At 47.8% G+C, this 25,617-nt stretch overlaps 1 protein-coding gene across 2 annotated transcripts in view; it reads right to left on the reverse strand.

Annotated features, from left to right (window-relative positions):
- The window catches only part of SPTB (spectrin beta, erythrocytic), a 137,155-nt gene that overhangs the window by 49,500 nt on the left and 62,038 nt on the right, over window positions 1-25,617 (reverse strand). The window contains exons 3-12 of one of the 2 annotated variants that reach the window (XM_037984121.2): window positions 10,358-10,509; window positions 9,021-9,194; window positions 7,986-8,071; window positions 7,513-7,593; window positions 7,047-7,162; window positions 6,519-6,631; window positions 5,506-5,693; window positions 3,460-3,577; window positions 1,995-2,153; window positions 473-775 (exon numbers count right to left, since the gene is read on the reverse strand). In XM_037984121.2, coding sequence (XP_037840049.2) covers window positions 473-775; window positions 1,995-2,153; window positions 3,460-3,577; window positions 5,506-5,693; window positions 6,519-6,631; window positions 7,047-7,162; window positions 7,513-7,593; window positions 7,986-8,071; window positions 9,021-9,194; window positions 10,358-10,509 — 1,490 coding nt within the window. Of the gene's footprint in view, window positions 1-472; window positions 776-1,994; window positions 2,154-2,262; window positions 2,372-3,459; window positions 3,578-5,505; window positions 5,694-6,518; window positions 6,632-7,046; window positions 7,163-7,512; window positions 7,594-7,985; window positions 8,072-9,020; window positions 9,195-10,357; window positions 10,510-25,617 lie in introns of those variants that run through there. The other variant, XM_037984123.2, reaches the window with a different exon arrangement.

Consider the following 25,617-nt stretch of genomic DNA (forward strand, 5'->3'; position numbering starts at 1 on the left):
TCTCAGGGTTGGGGCCTGGCCATGTGTATTTTCACAAAGCTCCAGGGGCAGTCTGATGTGTGTCCTCAGCTGAGACTCACTACGGCAGAGAGAGAGGAGAGGTTGCCCTTACGCTGGGAGGTCTGGATTCTAACCAGAGTCAAACTGTAATTACTAAGAGCCTGATTCTCCAGGTTCCTGATTAATGTATGTCTCTTCAAGGCCCTGCAGGTTGGCACCGGTGCTGCCACAAACCCAAGATTTCTCAATCACCAGGGTACCACGGACCTGGGCTGGTATCACCTGTTGGAGCAGAGTGGACCAAGAGGCACAGAGGCAAGTGCAGCTAGACACTGCTGCCTCAGTTTCTCTATTTTGACTCAGATATATGACTGGCTGGGAGGTGTCTAAGGAAGCCGATGCTAACTGCAGGGCCCCTGAGACCCAACGTGAGTGCTGCAGGGCATGGCAGGTGGTGGCCCCCAGGGCCCACCTTGATCTCATCCATCCAGTCAATGCTGTGCAGCATGTCCTGGAAGAGCTTCTGCAGTGCCAGGGTGGTCTCAAGCCTCTGGCGCCGGGACCGCAGCAGCTCCTGCAGGTAGCTCCACAGTCGCAGGATATTGTCCTTGCGGGCCGTGATGCGCTTCTGGTCATGGTAGTTCTCCTTCTCCAGCTCCTGAGCCAGGTCCTCCAGGGCTCTCACCCGCTCCTCGTAGGCAGCCGTGTCAGTCTCGATGGCCTCGTGCTTCTTCTTGGCAGCCTCCACAGCTGCCAGGTCATACCCGAAGTTATCCTGCCCCACGGGAGAAAAACAGGCAGCTCAGTGAGACACCCCGGGGCTCATCCCCAAATACAGGGAAAGGGTGGGTCCCTTCAGAACCAGTGCTAGATGGGAAAGCACATTCCCAAGAACTCCACCTTCCTTTCGCAGCTGTCTTATCAGACCCAAATTCCAAAAAGTAATGTCTTACAAGAGCGTCTAAGAGAAGTTCATGGTTGTTGTTGTTTTTTTTTTAGACGGAGTTTCACTCTTGTTTGCCCAGGCTGGAGTGCAATGGCACGATCACAGCTCACCACAACCTCCACCTCCCAGGTTCAAGCGATTCTCCTGCCTCAGCCTCCCTAATAGCTGGGATTATAGGCATGTGCCACCACACCCGGCCAATTTTGTATTTTTAGTAGAGACAGGGGTTCTCCATGTTGGTCAGGCTGGTCTCGAACTCCCGACCTCAGGTGATCCGCCCGCCTCAGCCTCCCAAAGTGCTGGGATTACAGGCGTGAGCCACCGCTCCCGGTGACAAGTTCGTGATTTTACTCCCTGTGCCACCCGTGTGGGAGATGCAGCCTGTGTGTTACTAATGGAGCCCCTTGGTGGCCTGCTGGCACTCCCCACCCTGCCTTGAGTGGACTTGTTGGATTTGGGGCAGGAAGGGGCTGCTTCTCACTCAGAAACCATGCACCAGCAAACAGATGGTTTATTCACACTCTCTCTGGGGTGCGCATACACTCTCCAGTGCTCTCAGAATACTCGTTGCCCCTTTTTGGAAAGAATCTAATTTGATTCCAAGTTTTAAGTGAGAGGGAACAGATGCTCTGATGAAGAATCAGCCCTGGGGTCCATTCTTAGCTAGAATTATGTCACAGCACCAGAGGCCGGAGTCCAAAAGGCATGCCCGACACAGACAAGGTGCAGTCTGTGATTTTACCATATCCCCCAAGAACCACGATTTAACATCAACTCAAACCCCAGCTGTAGTTGACGCTACAAGCCCACAAAAGACAACTTCAGCAGCCAGTTCTAGACTCCAAGGCTCTTTCCTAAAAATGACATTTAATAAATCCTGGAGAGCTCCTCCCCAGATGCAAATCTTGATCCACCAGATCATGGGGGAGCTGGGATGCAAGGCACGAGGAGAGGCTGTGAGAAGCCAGCTTGGACTCCAGCCCAGCCAAAAGCTGGGGGCTCTGAAGAATGTCCCCTCTCCTGTCACCCAAAGCATGTCCCTCATTACCTGGGCCACGAGGCGCTGGTTTTCATTGAGCCAGGTCTCTCTCATTGCAGCCTTCCGGTCAAAGCGCCGGGCCAGTTGCTCTAGCTTCTCCTGCCGAATAAGCTCATTTCTCAGGGCCAGCTCCCGCCGATACTCAGCTTCCTCCAGGCTTTCCCAGGCCTGCACAAAGGGTGGAATGAGAATTCTTGGGGTACAGGAGAAACGCCTCAGTTTGGGGGCTCCACCTCTTTAACCCAACACTGAGTGATTTCTGGAATTGAGGTACAACCTGATGCTCTTGGGTGACGTGGTAACAGATTAAAGATCACTAAAAGCCTTTTGGCTTTCATGTCTGGACCCATGAAAGATTCAGAGGGCACTGCTCATGAGTCTCACTTCCCTCTTCCCCTAAACCTGCCTCAGACTCTTGGCCCAAAATAATGTTTTTCACTTCTCTGAATGCTCAGTAAGTTCTTTTTTTTTTTTTTTTCCTGAGACAGAGTCTCACTCTGTTGCCCAGGCTGGAGTGCAGTGGCACAATCTCAGCTCTTCACAAGCTCCGCCTCTCAGGTTCACACCATTTTCCTGCCTCAGCCTCCCGAGTAGATGGGACTACAGGCGCCCGCCACCACACCCAGCTAATTTTTTTGTATTTTTAGCAGAGACGGGGTTTCACCATGTTAGCCAGGATGGTCTCGAGCTCCTGACCTCGTGATCCGCCTGCCTCGGCTTCCAAAAGTGTTGGGATTACAGGCTTAAGCCACCGCGCCCGGCTATGCTCAGTAAGTTCTTACTGACTAATGGCTACCTCTGTTCAATATGAACTGCCAAGTGGTGGTAAGCCTCCAAGCCTCTGAAATGTCATAGGCATTTTCCTTTGGTTATAAGTAGTTAATATTCCATCTTCAAAGACAAACTCAAGGTTCTACAGAGGACAGGCTGTAAAACTGACTCCAAAAAAAATGGACTAGGAGGCTGGGTGTGGTGGCTCACATGTGTAATCTCAGCACTTTGGGAGGCCAAGATGGAAGGATTGTTTGAGCCCAGTTCAAAACCAGCCTAGGCAACATTGCCAGACTCTGTCTCTATAAAAAATACAAAATTTAGCTGGGTGTGGTGGTGCACGCCTGTACTCCCACCTACTGAGGCTGAGGTGGGAGCTTCACTTGAGCCCGGGAGGGCGAAGCTGCAGTGAGCTATGATTGTGCCACTGCACTGCCACCTGGGTGGAAGAGTGAGACCCTGTCTCCAAAAAAAAAGGACTCAGGGACTCAGGGCATCTGAACAGGGGGATTAAAGGAGGGTGGAGGAGTAGAGTCTGACCCCTCAGAACCAGGTTCAGATAACTCCCCCAAGTAGTCAACATGTGGATTAATAATACCAAAGAAAGTGGCTTGCTTTAATCTGGTCCAATGACCATTCACTGTGTCCTTATCAGGAATTCAATCAATCCACCATCAATGCATAATGGAAAATGCTGTGGTACCCTGTTGATGTCAGACACTAGTTTCCCATCGTGGGGTGTGTACACTTTCTGATTGTTGGCTCTCATCCGGGACTGGATGGTAAAAAGTAGAACTTCTAGATTCCCCTTCTCTTGAAACCTGTCAAGAAAACAGAGGTAGGAAGACTGGTATTAAGATCTCATATCTCATGGCCAAATTTTTTTTTGCTGAAGTCAATACGGAACTGTGGCGTCTTGAAGCTTAGATAGCAAAGCATATTTCCCTTAAAAACACAGAAAAACTAAAGAGAATCTATAGGTCTGCTTACCTGTTAAAACATCTCTCCTTCTCACCAACTAAGATCTAATAGGGGTTTGGGTCTTTACAATATAAACCAAAGGAAACACAATGGCCACCATAGCATTTATCATTTGCTTCTACATGGGAAGCTGAGGTATTCTGGTAATTCCCGTAAATATCAAGTTTTACTGATCAATACAAAAAAAAAAAAATCCTTCTCTGTTCTGCAAGTGATGAGGGCTTCTTATTAGCTCTCTGGTCAGTTTCTTATTGAGTCAATAAAACCCCAGAAGCAGCATTTTCCGTGGGAGAGCATACTACACTGAAAACAGCTTTCACCCAGGTCCTAATGAGCCAGATCTCCTGGCAAGTCCTATAGGCCAGATGCTTCCCAGAAGGCAGGAAAGGCTGGGCTCTGAGAGGATTGTAGGTATAGGAGACAAGAATTGGCAGCAGGATTGCTGTCTAGCATGTGGGGTACAGGCTGCAGGTATCAGGTACTTCCACATTTCTGCATGTACCCAAGTGTCCCCCCATTTCTGCATCCTTGACCTGGCAGTCAAGGATCAGCTATACGCAATGTCCCACCCTGAGCCCAGTCTAATGGATCTCAGTGCTCACAGGCACTTAAGAGAACTGTGGCCATGAAGCACTGTCTACACAGCCAAGAGATAACACCCCTGTGTGCAGTGACTGGTAGACTCATAGGGGATGCTAACTGTATTGGATTTAGGGCTTCAGAAATGGGTTGGTGTCAGACCAGAAACCAGATACTTGTTTATAGTATATTCTAGAGTCAGCATTTCACCTTTCCCCATTTCAGAGTCACGAATGGAGAGTGTGGGGGGTGGGGGGGAATAGCAGAGCAGAAGGTACCACCAATGAGCTGGAAGCCTGTTTCAGAGGAGCTGGACAAGCTAATGGCAGATAAGCTGGAACGCCCTGTGTGTATGTGTGCATGTTTGTGTGTGTGTGCATGTGCACATGCGTGGTTGTACATATATATGTGCGTTTGCACATGTGGTTGTGTGTGCATATGTACGTGCATGGGTGCATAGTTGTGTGTGCATGCACAAATGCATGTATAGTTATGTGTATGTGTATGAGTGCACAGTTGTGTGCGTATGGTTGTGTGTGCATGCATGTTCATGGGTGCACAGTTGTGTGTATGGATGGTTGTGTGTACACAGGTATGCATGTGTGTGCATGGTTGTTTGCATGCACATGTGTGTGCACAGTTGTTTGCATGCAATGTGTGTAAGCATATGCACACAGGCTCTGCACGCACTAGGGTAGGGCAGAGGTCCTGAGAAGCAGGCTAAGTGCTCTGTTGCTGAGCAGTGACAGATGGGAGAGGAAAAGAAGGATGAACTTGATGATCCATAAGACCCCATGCAGAGAGCTCAGGGGCTGAGAGCACAGAGGTCATCTCATCAGAAAACAAGCCCACAGCTCAGTGGCAGACCAGAGAGGAGCTTTTCAGCCTGGATTATTCAAAGAGAATCAGAAGCCAACGATTTCCTTCCTGCTTCTCCTCAGGGATCTGGGAGGAACCACTGTCTTTGGTCGTGAGTCGAGGTTTCTCATCAATGCTGGTTTCCTCTAAGCTGGTGGCTTGGGAGGAGAGTGGGGAAGAGGGGCACGAGGCAGGTAACACATGTGCAGCTCTCTAATCTTGAGCGTGTGCCTCGTAGATGTACTTCATAAGGCCCAGGACCTGGCTCTACCTTTTGGTGGTCAGTTTCCCAGCCACTGAGGACCACCCTCCCGTGTTCCAAGGCCCTTACTTGGGCGGCTTCTCCACAGTGCGGTAGGTGCTGAAGGCCTGCAGCTGCTGCTGGACGCCCGTCAGTGAGTTGGCAAACTTGCGGCTGTTCAGAACAGTGATGGTCTGCTCGATCCAGGTGAGCAGGTCCGAGGCTAGCCCGCTGTACTTTTCAATCATCTTCTCAGTCTCAATGGCATGGTCAATAACCTAAGGAATCACCTTCTTACTTATTCTCATCAGAAGGGCAATGCCACCATTGAGGATACCAATGAGGACCACCATCAAGGTGCCCTGAAATGGGGCTCCCACCTCCTAAGCCCCGGAGTGCTCTAGGCTGGGTTTGTTCCCTGAGCCCAAGACTGTTGGTAGGGCAGCAGGAGTGGACGGGAAGTGGGTGAAGCCCTCCTCTTGCCAATCGGCAGCGAGCTGGCCTGTTAGCGATTGGGAGCAGCTCCCCTCCCCAGTGCGAGAGAAGATTGGTAAGCTTGCTGTGCCAGGATGCCAGCCACTTGGGGGCCAGGGTTTTGTTTATTTTTAAATGTTCATGAGGAGTCAAGGGCTACCAGCCATTGTCTTTACTAAACACGAGGCACAGAGATGAATGAGAAATGGTACCTATCCTTTAGGAGCTAAGGATCTATCTAGCAGAGGAGAGGAATCTGGCATGAGGGTCTCTACCGATGGGTGAGTTTCTGGTATACTGTGGGTGCCTAAGAGGTCGGCGATCACAATAAACAAACCACATAAAAGCCTAGAGGGTTCCTGTCGGGATGTTCATGAGATATGCATCTCAGGTGGACCAGGTGGACGCCAGGCACAGAGCAGCCGCCTGTGGTACCTTTCAGGACAGACCATCAACCTGCTTTGGAATTCAGCTCAGGAGCCATCAATGCTGCCAAGGGCAGCTTTAGAGGAAGTTAGGGGGTAGGGGAGCTGTACTCTTCACCCTTTCTTAGGTTGGAAAAGGGGCCACTCTGTGTGGATCTGGCAAACAGGGGAAGGGTGACACCTTGGTTCCAAAACAGCTTGTACCTTGCCGACACGCTTGCCCTCCACTGCCAGCACCTTCATCTTGGAGAAGTAGTGGTAAAACGCCACCACATAGGTGATGATGGATTTCTCATCAGGGTTTTCCGTAAAGACATCTGTTAGGGAAAAGGGTATACTCTCAGGACCAAACTGGAAGCCAGGAAAGTCAGGCTTAGAGGATTTATCCCCCATTCCTCCAGCATGAAGTTCAGCTACAGGCACAAAGTGACAACCAACAGAGCAAGAATGGAAGAATGTGATGAAATCCATTTTAGAACCACAAATTACAAAAGAAGAAAAGAAGAAAGATCCAAAGTCCATCTCCAAACAGACCAGGCAGGCATGGGAACCAGCATGGAGCAGAGAAGCAGGCCCAGAGCAGAGCCTGGCCCGGCCACTGCCCCTCCCTGTGCCCACAGCTTGCCCAGCACCTGGGCCGGCCTACAGAAGTCCTGCGGCTGAGCTCCTCTAGCACAGCGAGTGCATCCCTCATTGCTGCAGCAAAGGCTGGCAGGGGTGGGTGTGGCTCACCTTCGGGGTCGAGGAGCGGGATGATGCCCAGCTGGCGCTCAGCCACATCAAATGCGTGCTCCAGGTTGTGCCGGGCATTGGAGTCCTTCAGCTTATCAAAGTCGATCAGGTCGGGCCTGGGGACAAAGCTGGACTGTGAAAAGGGAGTGGCCACAGCATCCCCGCCAGCAGGGCAGCCCTAGCATGAAGCAGACACTGTGCAGAGGCAGGGAGTTGGTCGGGCAAGAGTGAAAGGAGGAGACGGGAGCAGAGGAGAGGGGGCAGGTGTGAGCCTTGGCACATGAGGGAAGTGGGTGGCAGACATGCTGCGATTGAAGGAAAGTGGGGGTGCTATGGAGTGCTGAAGGGGAGAGGAGAAGGAACAGTGGAGGTCACATTTCTGTGACTCCATGTTAAGTGCAATGTGTCCAAATATTCCCAGGGAGGCTGTCTCAGTCAGTCCCCATGGCTGTCCCCTCCCTCTTACCGGTGCTTATGTATCAGGGCATTAAAGGCCAAGCCATCCTTCCAGCTGGAGGTAAAGTTGGTGACATTGACATGAGGGTAGCTGCATCCAAGAGAAACAGTAAGAGCTAAGAATTAGATTTTTTGTAGTCCCAAACAAGTGTACAAACTGAGGGCCAATATACCAGGAAAGAAATGGAACTGTCCTTTCTTGAGCCAGGTCACCAAGAGGGGGCAGCAGCTAAGCCACACACAGAGGCTCTCCCATCAGATGTGAACACCACACAGACCCCCCAGTCTGCCTGCAGGCAGCTTTGGAAAAGAATCCTGTATTCCCAGCCTCAAAGAATCAGCTCAGGACAGACTTCGCATCCATTACAGGCAGGCGGCTGTAGTTCTGGATGATGATATCTAGTGTCCCTCTGGGGATGGCAGTGCTTGTGGGGAGCAAAGGGCTGGTGGAGGACGTGCTGACAGCTGGTTCCCAGGGCATACCCTGCCGTCTTCATCTGACACCACAACAGCAACGCATCCTTGGCTGTTTCACGACCTTCCTGAGTTGGGACAACAATGTCCTGAATCTGAGGGTAGGAGAACAAGAGAGATTTGACGAGAATTCGCATCTGGATCTGTGCCTTCCTGCTGTCCCTGGGAGGCTCCCTCCCTCATCCCTCTGCTGTAGCTGCCAGCCCCGCAACAACACCACACCCTGAGGCCCTGGGCCCCAGCAGCCTGTTTCCCTGCCTCCGTCAGCCAAAATGGCGCAGGGATGAGACAGCTGTAATTGGATAACTCTAATAGAATGTGGAGAATCAGTGACGAGATGCCCCGATTCCTCCTCTGGACGTGCAATGCCCCTTGAGGCTGTGGAACAACATGAATGCTGGTGAGTACTGCACTTTCATTAGCAGCTCCTCTTGCCTTTCCATTCTCCCCAAATCTGCTGCTATTGTTGTTCAATTTTACGCATCCATGGAGAGTGAGATCGGACATCCAGAACCACTTGGTTGAGGTCTTTAGTCCGCGAGTTGTATCTGTCTTCTTTCTCCTGCCCTCACCTCCTCGGGCAAGGTTCTTTCTGTCCCCCTGTTTTCCTCCCCTTCTCCTTTCTAAACTTCCTTACAAATTATCTGGACTTTGAATTTCAGGGTGAGAAGAGAAAAGTTTCTAACTGGAAAATATACACACGGATCCTCTATACAATTTTTGCAATTTCTGAATCTAATTATTTCAAAAACCAAGAAGTTACATATGTAGGGGGAGGAGGCTAAAAAGCTAATCTTCCAGCCAGATATCAACCCAGCTACCAATTAATTTCTATCTTCTCCCTGAAAAGACTATACTACTGAGTGAGCAGCTCCCCCTTAGCTTCAACGATTTGGGGTGATACAAGCACTGTCCCACATGGCAGATTTACAGACTCCCAGAATGTGCGCTAACATCCCCACTCTGTTCACCATTTTAGAAGATTCCCAGGCCCTGTGCAGCCTTGAGGGCTCCCTCGACTTCCTCTGCCCCCCAGGAACCTACCTGGAAGCGGAGGATGATGGTCCAGATGAGGCCCAGGACCAGGCGGTGGTTGCCGTCTACAACGTCATGGGAGCCCATGTTCTCCAGGTGCACACGCTGCTCCTTGAGGAACTGGAGAGCCTTGTCCACGTTCTCCAGGCAATGGATGCGCATCTTCCCCTTGGTGGGCTTTGGCTGGGGGACAGCAGTGGCCCCCATGGGCATGGAGGAACTGCACAGTCATCCCAGAGGCCGCAGCCTGGACCAGCTCCTGTCATAAGCACCCACCGTCCACCCTCTTGGCCAAACTCCAAGTCCCGTGGTCATTCATTGACACTATTCAGTGCTTTCCTTTCAGCAAAACTCAGAGATTCCCTCCAACAAGCACCCAGAGAGCGGCAACCAGGCTGCATCAGTGCCCTTCCAGGGCTGAACAAAGCCCTCTGAGTGGGCGATAAATGGCATTTGCATAAGATAGCATAACATATGGTTAACTGATCACTTACTATGTGCCAGGCACAGTTCTAAGAACTGTTTACTGCCAGTCAGTGTTAAGAGTGACTTTTAGCTTGGTGATTGATAATGGGTTCATCCCTGCCAATCAACCTTCTCCTCTCCCCTGATGATAACTGCATCATCTGATGGGTTCCCCATGGTAACTCTGTCTAGTGGAATTTCAATGCAGGTTGAGAGGCAGAACTTCAGCATGGAGTTGAAAAGGCAACATTTCATTCAAGCCTTTTCATTCAGACTCTGAGGATCTCAGAATAACTTCATCAGGTACAGGTATCATTGCCCTCATTTTACACATGGGGGAAATGGAGGAAAAGAGGGTCCTGCCTGACAGGCCAAGGACACAAAGCTTACTCTGTGCTGAGCAAAACATAAACCTTCATCTACTTCTCCTTTGGGGTCAACAGTGTTGCTGGCGGGTTACAACTGAGACAGCCTCTAATAAATTTCCACTTGTAAGGGTGGTAAAACACACAGCAAAATGGCTTCCACACTTTCCTCTTGGTTCCAAGAGAGATGCATCTTAGCCCAATGGGCAGACTGAGGGCCAGGCCATCACAGGCCAGCTATAGATGCCCAGAGCCCAGTGTGAAAGTCAGGAGCTCTGCATGGCTTCTGGGAGAAGCATGAAGGGGTGGGAGTGGTCAGAGGAGGCAAGAAGTTCTGGGAAGAATTCAGAGAACCCAGTCAGCCACATGGATGCTTCCCATTCTAAGTATTAGAGCCTCCCAAAGGAGCAGAGAGAAAACTAGGAAGGCCATGAGAACTCGAGATGCCCTCAAACCATGCCTTTGCTGAAGAGGGGCCGATGGCAGCAGCCCCGGGGCCCATGGAAGGGACTTTACCAGCATCTCTCCAGAGAGCACCTCCAGCAGCTTGATGAGCATGCGCCCATCCCGCAGGTCCTTGTAGAGATCGGTGATGCGGCAGGACACTCGAGCCAGGTGCGAGTTCACCCATTTCGTGAAGGTCTTTTTCTGAACAACTTCCCGCTCATCTGGGTGGAGAGAAGAACCTTGGTGAGGTGCTGAGGTTGGCAGGGTCCATGTGACATGGGGCCAAGGGGTTTTACCTTAAGCCCAGGGTACCCCCACGCTTGCCAGAGGAGGTCGATGTATTCATTCCACTCCCTTCCTGGGAGCATTTGCCATCAAGATGTAGCAATACCGGTCCACATACCACCAGAACAGAGGCAGTAAGGAGATCACTCCCACTGCCATCATATTCTATGCACAGTATCAGGACACTCCTAATTCAGCATCTGTTTCCCTGTATCAGTCAGACTACTCTGTACTGTTGTGCCACTGAATTCAGATTTCAATGCCAGGATTACCCATCCACCCATCAAACATTCCCTCTGCCTAGAATGCTCTCTCTGAGCCCCTCCACTCTGCCCCACCTCCTTCACTTAACACTAATTCATCCTTTAAGAGCCGGTGTCAATGGCACTTGGGTTGGGTCTCCCCTCCTGGGCCCTGCTCCCTGCATTTACATTTCCTTCTCTCTCCTGGATGCTCCCTGAGCCCAGGGAAATCGTCTTGGTCACCTGTCTGTCTCCAGTGTCTGGAACCTGGCACACCATCAGTACTCCATAGCTGTATTGTGGCTGTCTGTACAAACATTGATTCTGTTCCTATTATGTGGCAGCACTGTGCTAGGCCTGAGGACACACAGAGGTAAAACAAATTTCCTGCCCTCAAGGAGTTCCTGGTAGGGGGAGGAAAATGATGAGCAATGGAACAGGATATGTAGCATGTGTGATTCATATGGGGGTAAGGATAGTGAAGGTTTGGGCTGAGGGCTGTCCGTGGCATTATGCTGTCTTTCTCACCCCTGGGAAGGTGACATGACATCCCCACCCTAAATTAGCATCAGCCCAAGCCAAGCCCCTGGCCCATGCTGTACCAGATCAGGTGGGGTACTCCTTAATGCCTCTGTACAAATAATGCTGGTGGTCTGTCCAAGTGAGGCATGAGCATTACCTGGGGAAGCTCGGGCAAGATGCTGGAGAGAGGACAGAAGACTGGGATGGCACAAAATAAAGGGAAAAGGATAGGGGAGGAGAGAGGGAGAAAAAAAAAGAAAAGTAGCAGAAAAGAAGAAAAACAAGTAAGATAGAATTGAAGGTGAGAAGAGAGAAGTGAGCCCTCTCTGGATTTATGAACAGTTTGGTGGCAGTTGGCTTCTGGGCACTTAGGTTTGAAGATTCAGGGCAGGAGGTGACTTGGCAGTGAGGCTGGGCCTGGAGGTTGTGGAGAATCCCTGGGGAGGGTACATGGTTGGGTGGGGGAGATCACAGCCAGGACACACCTGGAGTGGCCTAGCCAGGAGCGGTGTCCGCGCAGTAGAAGCAGGCTGTGTGCTCAACTGAGCCTCAACCGTGAAAGGGCTGGCTTTTTAAATTATTAAATATCTGATTCAACAATAACAAAAAGAGGAGCTCAGCCAGTTCTGCCTCAAGGGTAGAATCCTGGCAGTTCCTGAGGCTTGCTGCATCAGATGTCTTCCTGTTTCATGGCTATTTTGGTATTAGGAACTCAGACCCTTGATTCTTCTGTGTACCCATAGAGCAAATGTTTACCATACAACCGTCAGGTCCCAGGCCCTGGGTGGTGGTGGGGAACTCAAGGACAAGACCGATGGTCCCTATCCTTGAGGCAGACAGAGTCTATTATAAATATGATGAGGGCTTGAGTCATACATGAAGAATTCTACAGCAGCCATCTAAATAAGACTTCCAAGAAGAGGAAAAGTACTAATACTGACTGTGTGAATCTTAAATACACGTAGAATTTAAACGGCACTCATTTTTTCTGGGCCTCTGTGCAAAGTTTCAGCGAGAAAACTCCCCTTACCCTTTTGTCAGCAGCAAATTAAACCACTTTCCTGATTTTAAATGCTGCTTCAGCAAAATGTAACTAAACAGGGTTTGATGCCATACTGGACGGAAAGCAATTACATTTATTCTGGGGCATTTTTAGATTCAACAGAGCCAGCCCCAGAATTCAACAGTTCTTTCCCTAGAAACCAGATCTATTCTTTAAGTAGCTAGCCCTTCAGGTCAGGTGCGGAGCCTCTGACTAAGGGGGGTGAAAATGTTAGCCCCTTTACAGGTAGGTGTCCCCCAAAGTGAAAGTATTTCTTCCTCCTTCTCCTGTCGTTAAGAATGCAAACAATTCATTACATGGGTGCTGAGACCTATTTATCTGTGCTTGGCAAAGGGTAAGGGAGTGCTTCTAGCTGGGAACATGGATTAATTCTAGGCCACTGGGCTGGTGCATTTATTGGTGCAGAAGTATCAGAAAGCACCCTTGGATCTCCCCAGTTTTCACCACATGAATGATGCCCCCTGGACCCTCAAACATGGGAGCCACAGGTTTTGAGCACAGGCAGGTGGCTTCCTAGCTGCCTTTTATTTGAAGGCTGGAGTGAAATCACCCAGAATCCCCAGAGCCCCAAAACGCTTTGCAATGTTGAGACATGGAAATATTTCGAGAGGCTAATGATGATCGGAAGGGGAGAAAAGGCCCCTGGGTGGGAGGCATTTCCATGAGCTGGCTGGCTCCAGCCGCCTGGCATTGGCGTGTTCAGCACATTCACTCCCGCACAGCCCAGACGCTCATCCCGTGCCTTCCAAGTGCAGGAGAGGCAGGTGGCCTGGAGCCAGCTAGGCTGGGAACCCCGGTAGTGTGGACAGGAAGAGAGGTGGCTGTGCACTGGGCCTGCTGTCCCCAGGGGACCCAGACCATCCTACTGGGACCCACCATGGGAAGGAGGCCTCAGCACAGCCCTGCCAGGAGCCAGGCCTTATTTCCAGAGCCCTACCCTGCCAGTGCAGGAAAGGGGGTGAGTCCACCAGCATGGACTGGTTCACAGCCTCTGCTGCCATCAAACCCGGCATCTCATTCCTTTCTGTTCCTCTTTTCTTTTCTTTTCAACGGAGCCTTGCTCTGTTGCCAGGCTGGAGTGCAGCAGCGCTATCTCGGCTCACTGCAACCTCTGCCTTCTGGGTTCAAGCGATTCTCTTACCCCAGTCTCCTGAGTAGCTGGAACTATATGCGTGCGCCACCACGCCTGGCTATTTTTTGTATTTTTCACCATGTTGGCCAGGATGGTCTTGATCTCTTGACCTCGTGATCCTCCTGTCTCGGCCTCTCAGAGTGCTGGGATTACAGGCATGAGCCACTGTGCACAGCGCTCTCTGTTCCTCTTTCTTTGCCTTTCCTTCCCAGGCTGTGGCCATCCTCATTCCCTGCTGTGTGTTAGGCCTTTGCCTAGAAAACTCATCTTCCTCCCTGATCAGCTCTGACCCAGAATTATTGTCTGAGTATGGGGACTGGGTGACCTAAAACCCTTCAAAGGTTTAGTTTGAGGTCAAATATACACCCATGACACTAAAACCCTCAAATATATTTATCTAGTAATAAGTGAGTTCGTACATGGAACGGGCTGGCACAGAGAAAGGTTGCCGTCATGTGAACTTTCATTGTTATCGTCACTACTACTGCTGCTATTACTAGTGGGCCCTGTCCTAGGTGCTGCAGGGGCGTTAGGCAGCTCACTCTCCCCAAGGCCTTAAGATACAGTTGAGGAAACAACACTCAAACCCACCAATTAACTTTTGCAAGCACATAAGAAATAAGTGGCAGTTCACTTTAATAACACAAAAGCCATCACAGGGTAATACTGAATTCCATATCAGATACATGACACATATGGTCAATGCTCAAGGGTTCCAAGAAGAAAGAGGTCATTTCCGATTGGAGTAGTCAAGGGGGGACCTGGTGAAGAAAGCCACTTTGGATTGTCAGAAGGGGAGGGGAGCCAGGGAGACAGAATGAGTCCAAGTAGACAGGTATAAAAAGCCAAAGCTAGACCGGGTGCAGTGGCTCATGCTTATAATTCCAGCATTTTGGGAGACTGAGGCAGGTGGATCACCTGAGGTCAGGAGTTTGAGAGCAGCCTGGCCAACATGATGAAACCTCATCTCTACTAAAAATACAAAAAATTAGCCAGGTGTGGTGGCAAGCACCTGTAATCTCAGCTACTCAGGAGGCTGAGGCAGGAGAATCGTTTGAACCCAGGAGGCAGAGGTTGCAGTGAGCCAAGATCCTGCCATTGCACTCCAGCCTGGGCAACAAGAGCAAAACTTCGTCTCAAAACAAAAACAAAAACAAAAACAAAAAACAAAAAACAAAAAACAAAAGGCCAAAGCTTATTCAGGGGCTAGGGCTAGAGAATAGCTACAGGTTAGAGAAAAGCAGGTTTTTGGTTTATTTATTTATTTATTTTGAGACGGAGTCTTGCTCTGTCGCCCAGGCTGGAGTACAGTGGTGCGATCTCGGCTCACTGCAACTTCTGCCTCCTGGGTTCAAGAGATTTTCTTGCCTCAGCCTCCCAAATAGCTGGGACTACAGGCGTGCACTACCACACCTGGCTAATTTTTTATATTTTTAGTGGAGATGGGGTTTCACCATATTGGCCAGGCTGGTCTCAAACTCCTGACCTTGTGATCCACTCACCTCAGCCTCCCAAAGTGCTGGGATTATAGGGGAAAGCAGGTTTTAAACAGGATGTGGAAAGCTTTAAACGAGAGGCTAAGAAGTTTGGATTTAATCCTAGAAGCTGGCCAGGCGCAGTGGCTCATGCCTGTAATCCCAACACTTTGGGAGGCCGAGGCAGGTGGATCATGAGGTCAGGAGATCGAGACCATCCTGGTTAACATGGTGAAACTCCGTCTCTACTAAAACTACAAAAATATTAGCCGGGCATGGTGGCAGGCGCCTGTAGTCCCAGCTACTTAGTAGGCTGAGGCAGGAGAATGGCATGAACCCGGGAAACGGAGCTTGCAGTGAGCCGAGATCACGCCACTGCACTCCAGCCTGGGTGACAGAGCAAGACTCTGTCTCAAAAAAAAAAAAAAAAAAAAAAAAAAATTTAATCCTAGAGGCAAAGGAGGCACTGAAGGTGTGGCAGGGTCATTTCCTGAAATATGAATTTGTAAGGCCCGCAATGTTAATAAAGATACAAAATGTTTCAGATTACATCTCAAAGGAAGTATGCAAAATCCATACAAAGAAAACCTTAAAAGGCTCCTGAGGCATGCACAAGAAAATCTGGACAAACGGAAATGCACGCTGAGGTCTTGAATAAAAAACTCAACATCATCAAGATATCAATTTACCCTAAATTAGTATATATTTAAGAGTGTTTTAAATATATTTAAATTATACAGTTTGAATTTGTGGGATAAAAAGACAAATAATTAAAAACTTCACTGAAAAAACATGCAACCAAACATAGGAATATTCCAAAAATTAAGAGTACTAAAGGGCTACCAACCTTTCCAGATATTTTGTCTATCAAAGAATAGTGTAAACTTATAGTAAAACTGTGTTGTACTAGCATATGAAAAGATGGATATATCAATGGGACAGAAATAGTCCCAGTACATACTGGCATTTAATGGCTGATAGAGGCGGCATTTCTAATAGGAAGGGGAAAGATGGATTACTCAATAAGAGTATTGGCAAAACTGGATGGACAGGCAGGAAAAGTTAGTTACATTCATACCTCATACTCCGGGATAATTTTCATGTGGGTCAAAAATTGAAATGTAAACCACAAAATTATAAAAATACCAAAATAAGGCTAGGCGTGATGGGTCATGCCTGTAATTCCAGCACTTTCGGGAGGCTAAAGCAGGTGGATCACTTTGGGTCAGGAGTTCGAGACCAGCCTGGCCAATATGACGTATCCCCGTCTCTACTAAAAATACAAAAATTAGCCAGGCATGGTGGCGCACGCCTGTAATCCCAGCTACTCAAGAGACTGAGGCATGAGGATTACTGGAACTCGGGAGCTGAAGATTGCAGTGAGCCGAGATTCTGCCATTGTGCTCCAGCCTGGGTGATAGAATGAGACCCTGTCTCAAAACAACAATAACAACAACAAGAAAAGATCAATCATGGTAAATGCTTTCTACAATATTAGTGTAGGGAAGGGCTTTCAAAATATGACACAAAATCCAAAAGCCATAAAATAAAAATTTGAAAGTTCAGCTACATTAAAATAATGTTTGTGTTGGACCAGGCATTGTGGCTCACACCTATAATCCCAGAGCTTTGAGAGGCCAAGGTAGGAGGATCACTTGAGGCCAGGAGTTTGAGAGTAGCCTGGGCAATATAATATGATTGCATCTCTACAAAAAAATTAAAAAATTAAAGGGGTGTGGTGGCATGTACCTGTAATCCTAGCTATTCAGGAGACTGAGGCAGGAGGATCACTTGAGATCAGTTTGAGGCTGTTGTAAGCTATGATCATGCCACTGCACTCTAGTCTGGGTGAAAGACTGAGACCCACCTCAAAAGAAAAAAGTTTGTATTGGATAAAACACCATAAGCAAAGTCAAACAAATGAGGAAAAAAATTTCTAAAGGGCTAATGTACTTAATATACAAAAGGGCTAATATACTCAATATACAAAAAGCACCTATATATTAACAAGGAAAAAGACCAATACTGTGAACAAAGAGTTAACAGAAAAAATTGTAAGCGTCTCTTAAATGTATTAAAAAAAGTATAAAAAAATGTACAAGTCTCTCATAATAGAGGTCCAGATTAAAAGCCCACGTGCACGCACACACACACATGCAAATACACAATCTAATAATGGTGCATGCACACACACATGCAAATACACAATCTAATAATGGTGCACGCACTCACACACATGCAAATACACAATCTAATAATGGTGCACGCACACACACACATGCAAATACACAATCTAATAATGGTGCACGCACACACACACATGCAAATACACAATCTAATAATGGTGCACGCACCCACACACATGCAAATACACAATCTAATAATGGTGCACGCACACACACACATGCAAATACACAATCTAATAATGGTGCACGCACCCACACACATGCAAATACACAATCTAATAATGGTGCACGCACACACACACGCAAATACACAATCTAATAATGGTCCTTAATTTGTTTGAACAAACTAATCATAAAGACATTTTTGAGACAACTTGGAAAATCTGAATATCAAGTATGTATTCAGTTATATTTTTAGGGAATTATTGTTAATTTTATTAGGTGTAATAATGGTACCATGGTTAGGTGGAAAATGCTCATGTTTTTCAGAGATACATACTAGAGTAATTAGGGGGAAATATCATGATGATCTTTAATTTACTTTAACAATGCTTCAACCCCCAAAATAGATCAGCAAATATAACAAAATATCAACAATTGTTAAATTCAGGTGATAATGTAATGATCCTATTATATTTTTGTCTCTACTTTTTTATCAGTTTGTAATTTTGCATAATAAAAGCCAAGAAGTAAAATGAAAATACACGAACACACTATGTTTCACCTATCAGCTGGGCAAAGATCAAGAAGTCTGATAAAATACTTGTGTTGGCAAGGATGTGGTGAAAAAACATTCACGTGTTGCTGGAGAGGGTATAATTGGCTCAACCTCTATGAAAGGCAATTTGGCAAGACCCTTCAGAATTACAAATGCACATGCTTTTGTACCCAGTAATTCCACTTCTAGGAATTTATCCTATAGATCTATTCATACACTGGTAAAAAAAAAATCTACATAGAAGTTGGAAATTCATTGCATTTTTAAATTTTAAAAATCTTTTGATAAATTTTTTTAGTTAAAAAAATAGGCCAGGCGTAGTGGCTCATGCTTGTAATCCCAGCACTTTGGAAGGCTGAGGTGGGCAGATCACGAAATCAGGAGTTCCAGACCAGCCTGACCAACATGGTGAAACTCCCTCTCTACTAAAAATACAAAAATTAGCCAGGTGTGGTGGCACATGCCTGTAATCCCAGCTCCTCAGGTGGCTGAGGCAGGAAAATCGCTTGAACCTGGGAGGCGGAGGTTGCGGTGAGCCGAGATCGCACCACTGCACTCCAGCTTGGGCAACAGAGTGAGACTCCGTCTCAAAAAAAAAAAAAAAAAAAAAAAAAAAGAATGTGGAGGCTGCTTATATACTAATATAAAACAATCATCAAGATACATTGGGTGAGAAACATAGAACAGTATACAGTAAAAAAAAAACAAAAAACTACAGCTGGGGAAAAACAATATAGACCATGTGCTTATATATGCATAAAATATTCCTGGAAAGATACACAAGAAATGATAAACAGAGGTTGTGGGAAAAGAACTGGATGTCTGGGGGACTGAGATGAGAGTAAAACTTGTTATTTGCCCTTTTACAGCTTTTGGGTTTTACTTACTGGGTGTATATATTACTTCTTCAAAACAGAAATAGACATATTTTCCTTTTCCTTTTTTTTCCTTTGAGACAAAGTCTCGCTGTGTCACCCAGGCTGGAGTGCAATGGCACCATCTCGGCTCACTGCAACCTCCACCTCCTGGGTTTAAGTGATTCTCCTGTCTCAGCCTCCCGAGTAGCTGGGATTACAGGCGTGTGCCAACATGCCCAGCGAATTTTTGTATTTTTAGTAGAGACAGCGTTTCACCATGTTGGCCAGGCTGGTCTCAAACTCCTGACCTCAGGTGATCTGCCTGCCTTGGCCTCCCAAGGTGCTGGGATTACAGGCATGAGCCACCGCGCCCAGCCTAAAGAAAATACTGACATGTTTTTCTTTTCTTCCTTTTTCCAAGATAGCCTCATTCCTTTTGTGTGTTTTCCTGCCTTAGGGATTTTTCACCAGGCCAAAATCATAAGCATCTTTAACCACCTGAGCCCATAAGAGAAGTGAAAAGGAGAGAGCAAGGCCGATGGCAGAAGCACTGGCCCCTGGATGCAAAAGGGAAGTGAGGTCTGTAAGGAGCAAGGAACACTCTGCCTCCCCGACCCCCACACAGCTACTGCCTGAGGTTCTGCCCTCTGAATACTCCCTACGGGGGTTTAAAGCATAAATGTCTCCCCACAGGATCACAGCTCAGTCTGTTTCTTGTGTTACTCCTTCGCCAGGCTTCCCGTGGGTCCTCCCTCCTCCCTTCTTGGTTAGCAGCACACCAGCCGCCAGCCCCACCCACTCCAGGACCTGCTTCACCCCCTGACGTCACAGGCATCTGGGAAGTTCACCATCAAAAGTCCCTAGTGGGGTTGTTTTAAAAATAGGAGCCGTCCTTAAACCAAACGGTAAAGTTGAAGTATCTTATCTTTGGAAGCTTTGTCTCCCATTTCTGGGTCCATCTATTTATTGCTTCAGTAGCTTTCTATTACATTCCTTGACGGTTTTGTGCCTATCCCTCCTTTTTCTGTTAAAAAAAATTTGCTTTCAAGAATAGAAAATAGCAACCTAAATAATCAAAAACAAGGGATAATTTAATATTTTGGTATATTAATGAGGATACCATTAAGGTTGTTAAAGAAATTTCAATGACAGGAAAGGATATTGTAATGTATTTTGGGGGAAAATTAAGATTTTCAAACCTATGTCCTAATACTGGGTAACTTTTTTTTTCTTTTCTGTGTTTTCTAAAACATTTGCAACGGACATATATTGCTTTTATAATACGAAACAACAGATGCCATAAAGAAAAATAGGATATAAAGTTCGTAAACCCTGAGGACTAATAGATGAAAAGTAAAAAAAGTTTCTATCTCAAGGAAGTCTGCATTTTCAGTCACTCACAGCCTTAAGCTACAGGTAAAACTAGGAGGTCAGAAAGACAAGTAGGAGCAAAGGCACCAAGGGAGGCCCATGGACCACGAGTCTTATGAAAACAGTCATTTCATGCTGAGCCCTTTGCAGGTTCACAACTTGTGATTTTTCTCCTTCTCATGCCAAGAAGCCAAGAGCTAAGGGAACCAGAGTGAGCCATGCTTTGTTTTGCCGTTGTTGTTTTTGTTTGTTTGTTTGTTTTTTGAGATGGAGTCTCCCTCTGTCACCCAGGCCGGAGTGCAGTGGCACGATCTTGGTTCACTGCAACCTCCATCTCCAGGGTTCAGGTGATTCTCCTGCCTCAGCCTCCCCAAGTAGCTGGGACTACAGGCACGTACCACCATACCCAGCTAAATTTTGTGTGTGTGTGTGTGTATTTTTAGTAGAGATCAGGTTTCATCATGTTGGCCAGGCTGTTCTCAAACTCTTGACCTCAGGTGATCCGCGTGCCTTGGCCTCCCAAAGTGCCTGGATTATAGGCATGAGCCACCTTGCCTGGCCAAGTGAGCCATACTTTAACAGCCATGAACTTGTGGCAAACCTCAATGACACAGATGCCAATCCACAATAAAGCCTAGCATGGGGCAGACTCTCAGGCACACATCATAAATGATGATGACACAAATTCTACTGTTTCTGTTTAACCAGTTTGGAGAGGAATTTTCCTTTCAACCAACTTTCATCACACTGGTTTTGTGAACAGCTATTTCCCCAACCCTTAAGGATTTGCAACATAGCTAGGGGTGATTCTAAGATGGAAGTTTAGGATGCTTGCTACCTATCTTAAGATGCACATACAAGAATAAAGCCCATAAGACTGATTTTAAAGTGGTCAGAAGCCGGGTGCAGTAGTGCACGCCTATAGTCCCAGCTACTTGGGAGGCTGAGCTTAGGGTATAGTAATTCAAAGGGAGACAATATAGCCATTAAAATAATTTGCATGTTTGCTGACATGAAAAGATACTCATGGCATATTGCTACATGAAAGAGGGTCTAAGATTATACTATTATAGATAACAATATATACACAGACCTATACAGTCATACATCTATAGAAATTAAAATGTCTATGTGAGACATTAACAAAATCTCTGCTTTTCTTTATCTTTCTCATATTTTCTATATTAAATATATATTCTTGTTAACAAAAATGTTAAAAAGATATCGAAGCAAATATCTTATTGCTTTTTTATTTGTTTATTTATGTTTTTGAGGCAGAGTCTCCCTCTGTCGCTCCGGCTGGAGTGCAGTGGTGGGATCTCAGCTCACTAACCTCCGCCTCCTGGGTTCAAGCAAATCTTGTGCCTCAGCCTCCCGAGTAGCTGGGATCACAGGCATGTGCCACCACACCCGCTACTTTTTTGTATTTTTAGTAGAGAAAGGGTTTCACCATGTTGGCCAGGCTGGTCTGGAGCTCCTGGCCTCCCTGCTGGGCCTCTCAAAATGCTGGGATTACAGGCATGAGCCACTGTGTCCAGCTCTTATTGCATTTTACATAAAATATGATCTTTATATATTATTGCAAAAGAAAACAAGTTATCGTAGACCAGTTTAAATCAAAAAGTTTTTTTATTTTTGAAGAAGGCTAGTTTTCATCTGGAGTTTAAAAATGATAATGGTTTTAGAATGGCAGGGAAGAAAAAGGAGGTCATATTCAAAGCCCCTCAGGTGGCAACGGGCAAGTGCCTATGTGTGTGTGTGCATGTGTGTACAGGTATGCAGGTTTTGGGAGTTGGGGTGAGAAGCAGTGAATTTATCCAGAGCAAGGCAGCTGCAGGACAGTCTAGGGAATGTGAACATTATAGTCCAGGTACATAACAGCCCGGAGGTTCCTAAGTAAAGCAGCACCTCCCGAAAGTGTGCTGGAGGACAAAGATTCTAACTGTCCTGTGTAAATGGGACTGGACAGGGGAGAGACAGGAGGCAAGAGGCTCAAAAGGCTGGTGTTGGAAGGAAAAATGGGAAGGGGCATCTCCGGGGGGCCGCAAAGGAGCACAAAAGGTAAGAATGAAGAACATTCAATAGGGTCCGCGGGCTGCAGCCCAAGCAGCGCTGTGATGATTTTAAAGCCCTGGGATCCTAGTCCTGTCCTGGCCACTTCCTGGCATTGTGACCTTCCTCATCTCTAGGGAGATGACAACAGCTATACCCTGCCCACTTCACAGAGTGGGTGAAGGGTCATGGAGATGACCTGAACAAAAGCAGCTAGAACATGAAGCAGTTGCACAAATATCAGGCATGGTTGTCTTGCATGCAGGTGGTGGCTGCAGAGAGAGATTACACTCTCTGAGAACATGAGGCTGCAAAAGTCAAGACAGTCCAGGACTTGGCCTCAGCCTAGGTGATGCCTTTAGTGAACAGAGAGAGTTTCTGGAGAAGCACCGATTTGCTGAAAAGGATCAGTTCCCTTCCCCAGGCCAGGAACCAAAGCTACATGGTTCAGGGTAAAGAAGCACATTGTCAACACCACTCCATAGGTGGCTTCCGCTCCAACTCTCAGAGCTAGAAGGCCATTGGGCATCATCTAGTTCAAGCCCCTGGTGTTACAGGTGAGGATAAAGAGGCCCCGAGGAGCAGAAGAGTGACTTGATCAAGGTCTCCTAACGATAGAGGCAGGAGGACAGAAGAGTGATATTGCCAGGTAGACCATTTTCTCCTCATCTATGGGTAACAAGCTAACTCAAACAGCATCTTCTCTTTACCGGACTTCTGCACAGCCTCCCCACAACCCGTTCTCCCTACAGAGGGTGATCCTTAGTAGTCAGAGTGAGCCCTAAAAACCCAAATCTAACCATGTCATTTTCCTGCTGAAAGTCCTTTGATGGGCCAGCAGCAGCTCCTACCCTCCACCCTCTCCTGAAGGCTCAGCTCCTGTCCTGCAGCCCACAGCTAGTGCTCCCTCTCTTGGACCCTTCAACCTCACCACTGTTTGGCAAAGAACTCCCTCCTTAAACTCCACAGCCACCCCTTTTGAGTTTTCCTCTGCTTCCTGCCCAGGACCTTGGCAACGCTGGTGGCCTATCAGGCCTGTGAGGTGGCCCCTGCCTGCTCTCCTATCAACACCACCGACCCTGTGCTCTGACTCAAACATGCTTATCCCCTGAACTGAGCTGCAGTTTAGGTTACAAACTTTACAGTTCCCAGCAAATCTTCATAGCATTTGTCATAATTTGCCGTGCACATGTGTCTATGCATATAGACGCATGTGGGATTATTTCATCTACCTCTGTCTCACTAGACTGTAAAATGAGACTCTCTGGTTGATCTACTTTCCCGAGTCTGAAGGCCAAAGGGTTTGGAGGTAAAATGCTGGCAGAGACTCAGCTGCTACTACCCTCCTTGTCACTCTCTCTCAGTGACATGTTATAAAGGGAAAATGGAAAATTGCTACAGATGCTCTGAAAACAACACCCTTGGCACCTCCTCAGCCAAGCAGCATGTAGAGGACACATGGGGCAGGGAGAATGGGTACTGGCTGCTCCTGAGAGCCATAAACACAGTCAAGGCCTGGGGTCAGAGCTTGCCCTTGGGAACAAATCCCACAGAAATGTCCCAAAGATGGAGGAGGCTATTAACATGGTTCACTCAGACTACACTGCCGGGGGAGAGAACACAGTCTTATTATTAACCTCAGCGTATTAATATTTGATAAAGCATCTTCACAATGATAGATAGCAGTCACCCATAGAAGGGAAGCAGCCTTGGTTCTGTAAAGAGTTCTGAGAGAGGAAGTATAGCTTTTATCAAGAGTGGTAAGGGGACAACAGAAGGTTTTATATCCTGGGCAGGGGAAACCGGCCCTGGGCCACACAGTGCAGGTGGCATGCTGACATCTCTTGCAGGTTTATCTGCACAGGTAACTGGCAGGTTTATCTACACTGTGTCCTGCCTGGGGGCAGGGGGACAATCTCACCATGGCTGACCACCCAGAGAAAGCTGCGGATCCAATTTTTTCCCTCTGACATTAAAATGGTTGCTGACAATGATAGCTATTTCTGTGGATAGTACATTTTCCCAATATGTAGTCTCTAAATAAAACTCCATTTTATGTTTTGAAATCTGAGAAGAAGAAAACATTACAAACCTCCCATTAATGACACTACCATCTTTGTTGGTTACAGGTATCCGGAGACAGATATGGGGGGACCATGGACAACTGGCGCCTTGCTCTCCAGCAGCTGCACCTGAATCTGTCAACTTAACAGAGAAGCTACTGATACCCATCCAGAGTGGTGAGGCCCTGCTCCCTGAGAAACCACTCGCCCTCTGGACACAAAGCCCTCCTAGGCAACCAGGGCACCTGAGATCAGCATCCTCCTGTACACAAGGGGAAAGGGGTCTGAGAGAGAGGCCAAACATGTCCAGAACACTCTCAGGCCCTTTCAGCAGCCGTCAGGAAAAGGCCTCTACCACCCTCCCTGGGGAATTCCTGGCAGCCAAGGAGGTGGGCCGGGAGCAGGAGCATCTGAGGAATGTCCGCAACCACAGAACTTAACCTCGGGGCCTGAATGCAGTGGGTCCAGAAGACAGTTAAGGTTCAGAGTGGCAGCAACTATGTGCTTCAGAGTGCAGGGACACAGGCTGTAGTGCACCTGCTGTCCCGCAGCAGTCTCAGAATTGTCCTCAACCAACCTCACCCCTCAGCCTCATCTCTCTTCTGGGAAGAAGGCTACAAAGAGACAATGCAGGAAGAAGGTCATCTCTAGCTTGCCACATCACTTGGATTTGAATGTAAAGGCAAAACCTGAATGGGCAACACAGATCTCTATACACCTGGTTTTAAAATGAGAGGCCCTGTGTAGTCTATCCTTTGGTGATTGCTCCATGGGCCAAAGAACAGGAGGAAGACTGAGAAAGAACATGAAGGCTGTGTCTCCCACAGGCTCTTTGCAGGAGGCTCTGGACTGCTCCCTGCACTGCAAGATGCCTCCGAGATGCCTCTGTGAGCCGAGAAGCTGTAAATCACGCAGCAGGCGGCACATAGGATGCCGGAGGCCAAGCTGTGTGCATGGGTAAGGCAGGGGAGTGGAAGGAGGGAGGGGAGGGGAGAGAAAAGGGGAGTGAGGCTCATGCACAGGGCTTCTCTTTTGGGGCATCTTTCCATGGGGTTCCTCCACTCCCTGCTCTCCCAGCTGGGCCACATCTACCCTGAGGCAGTGTCCTCACTGGAGTCACTGGAGTCTGTACCCAGGTGCCGGGGAGGGGAGGAGTGTGCAGGCAGGCAGATGCCTCCTCTGGGGTGAGGAGAGGGAGACAGAGGGCGGGCATTCTGACTGGTAAGTTCCCTGCAGCCTGCAGTGCTTCATTCTTCATCCAGACAGCCACGAATGCTCATCTGGCAGCTCCCAGTATGAAAAGGGGAAGGAGAAGAAATGGGGCTGTGTGACAATTAGGGGGACTCTAGGAGATAGGGGGAGC

Source organism: Chlorocebus sabaeus, chromosome 24, assembly GCF_047675955.1.
Source record: "Chlorocebus sabaeus isolate Y175 chromosome 24, mChlSab1.0.hap1, whole genome shotgun sequence".
NCBI lineage: Eukaryota > Metazoa > Chordata > Mammalia > Primates > Cercopithecidae > Chlorocebus > Chlorocebus sabaeus.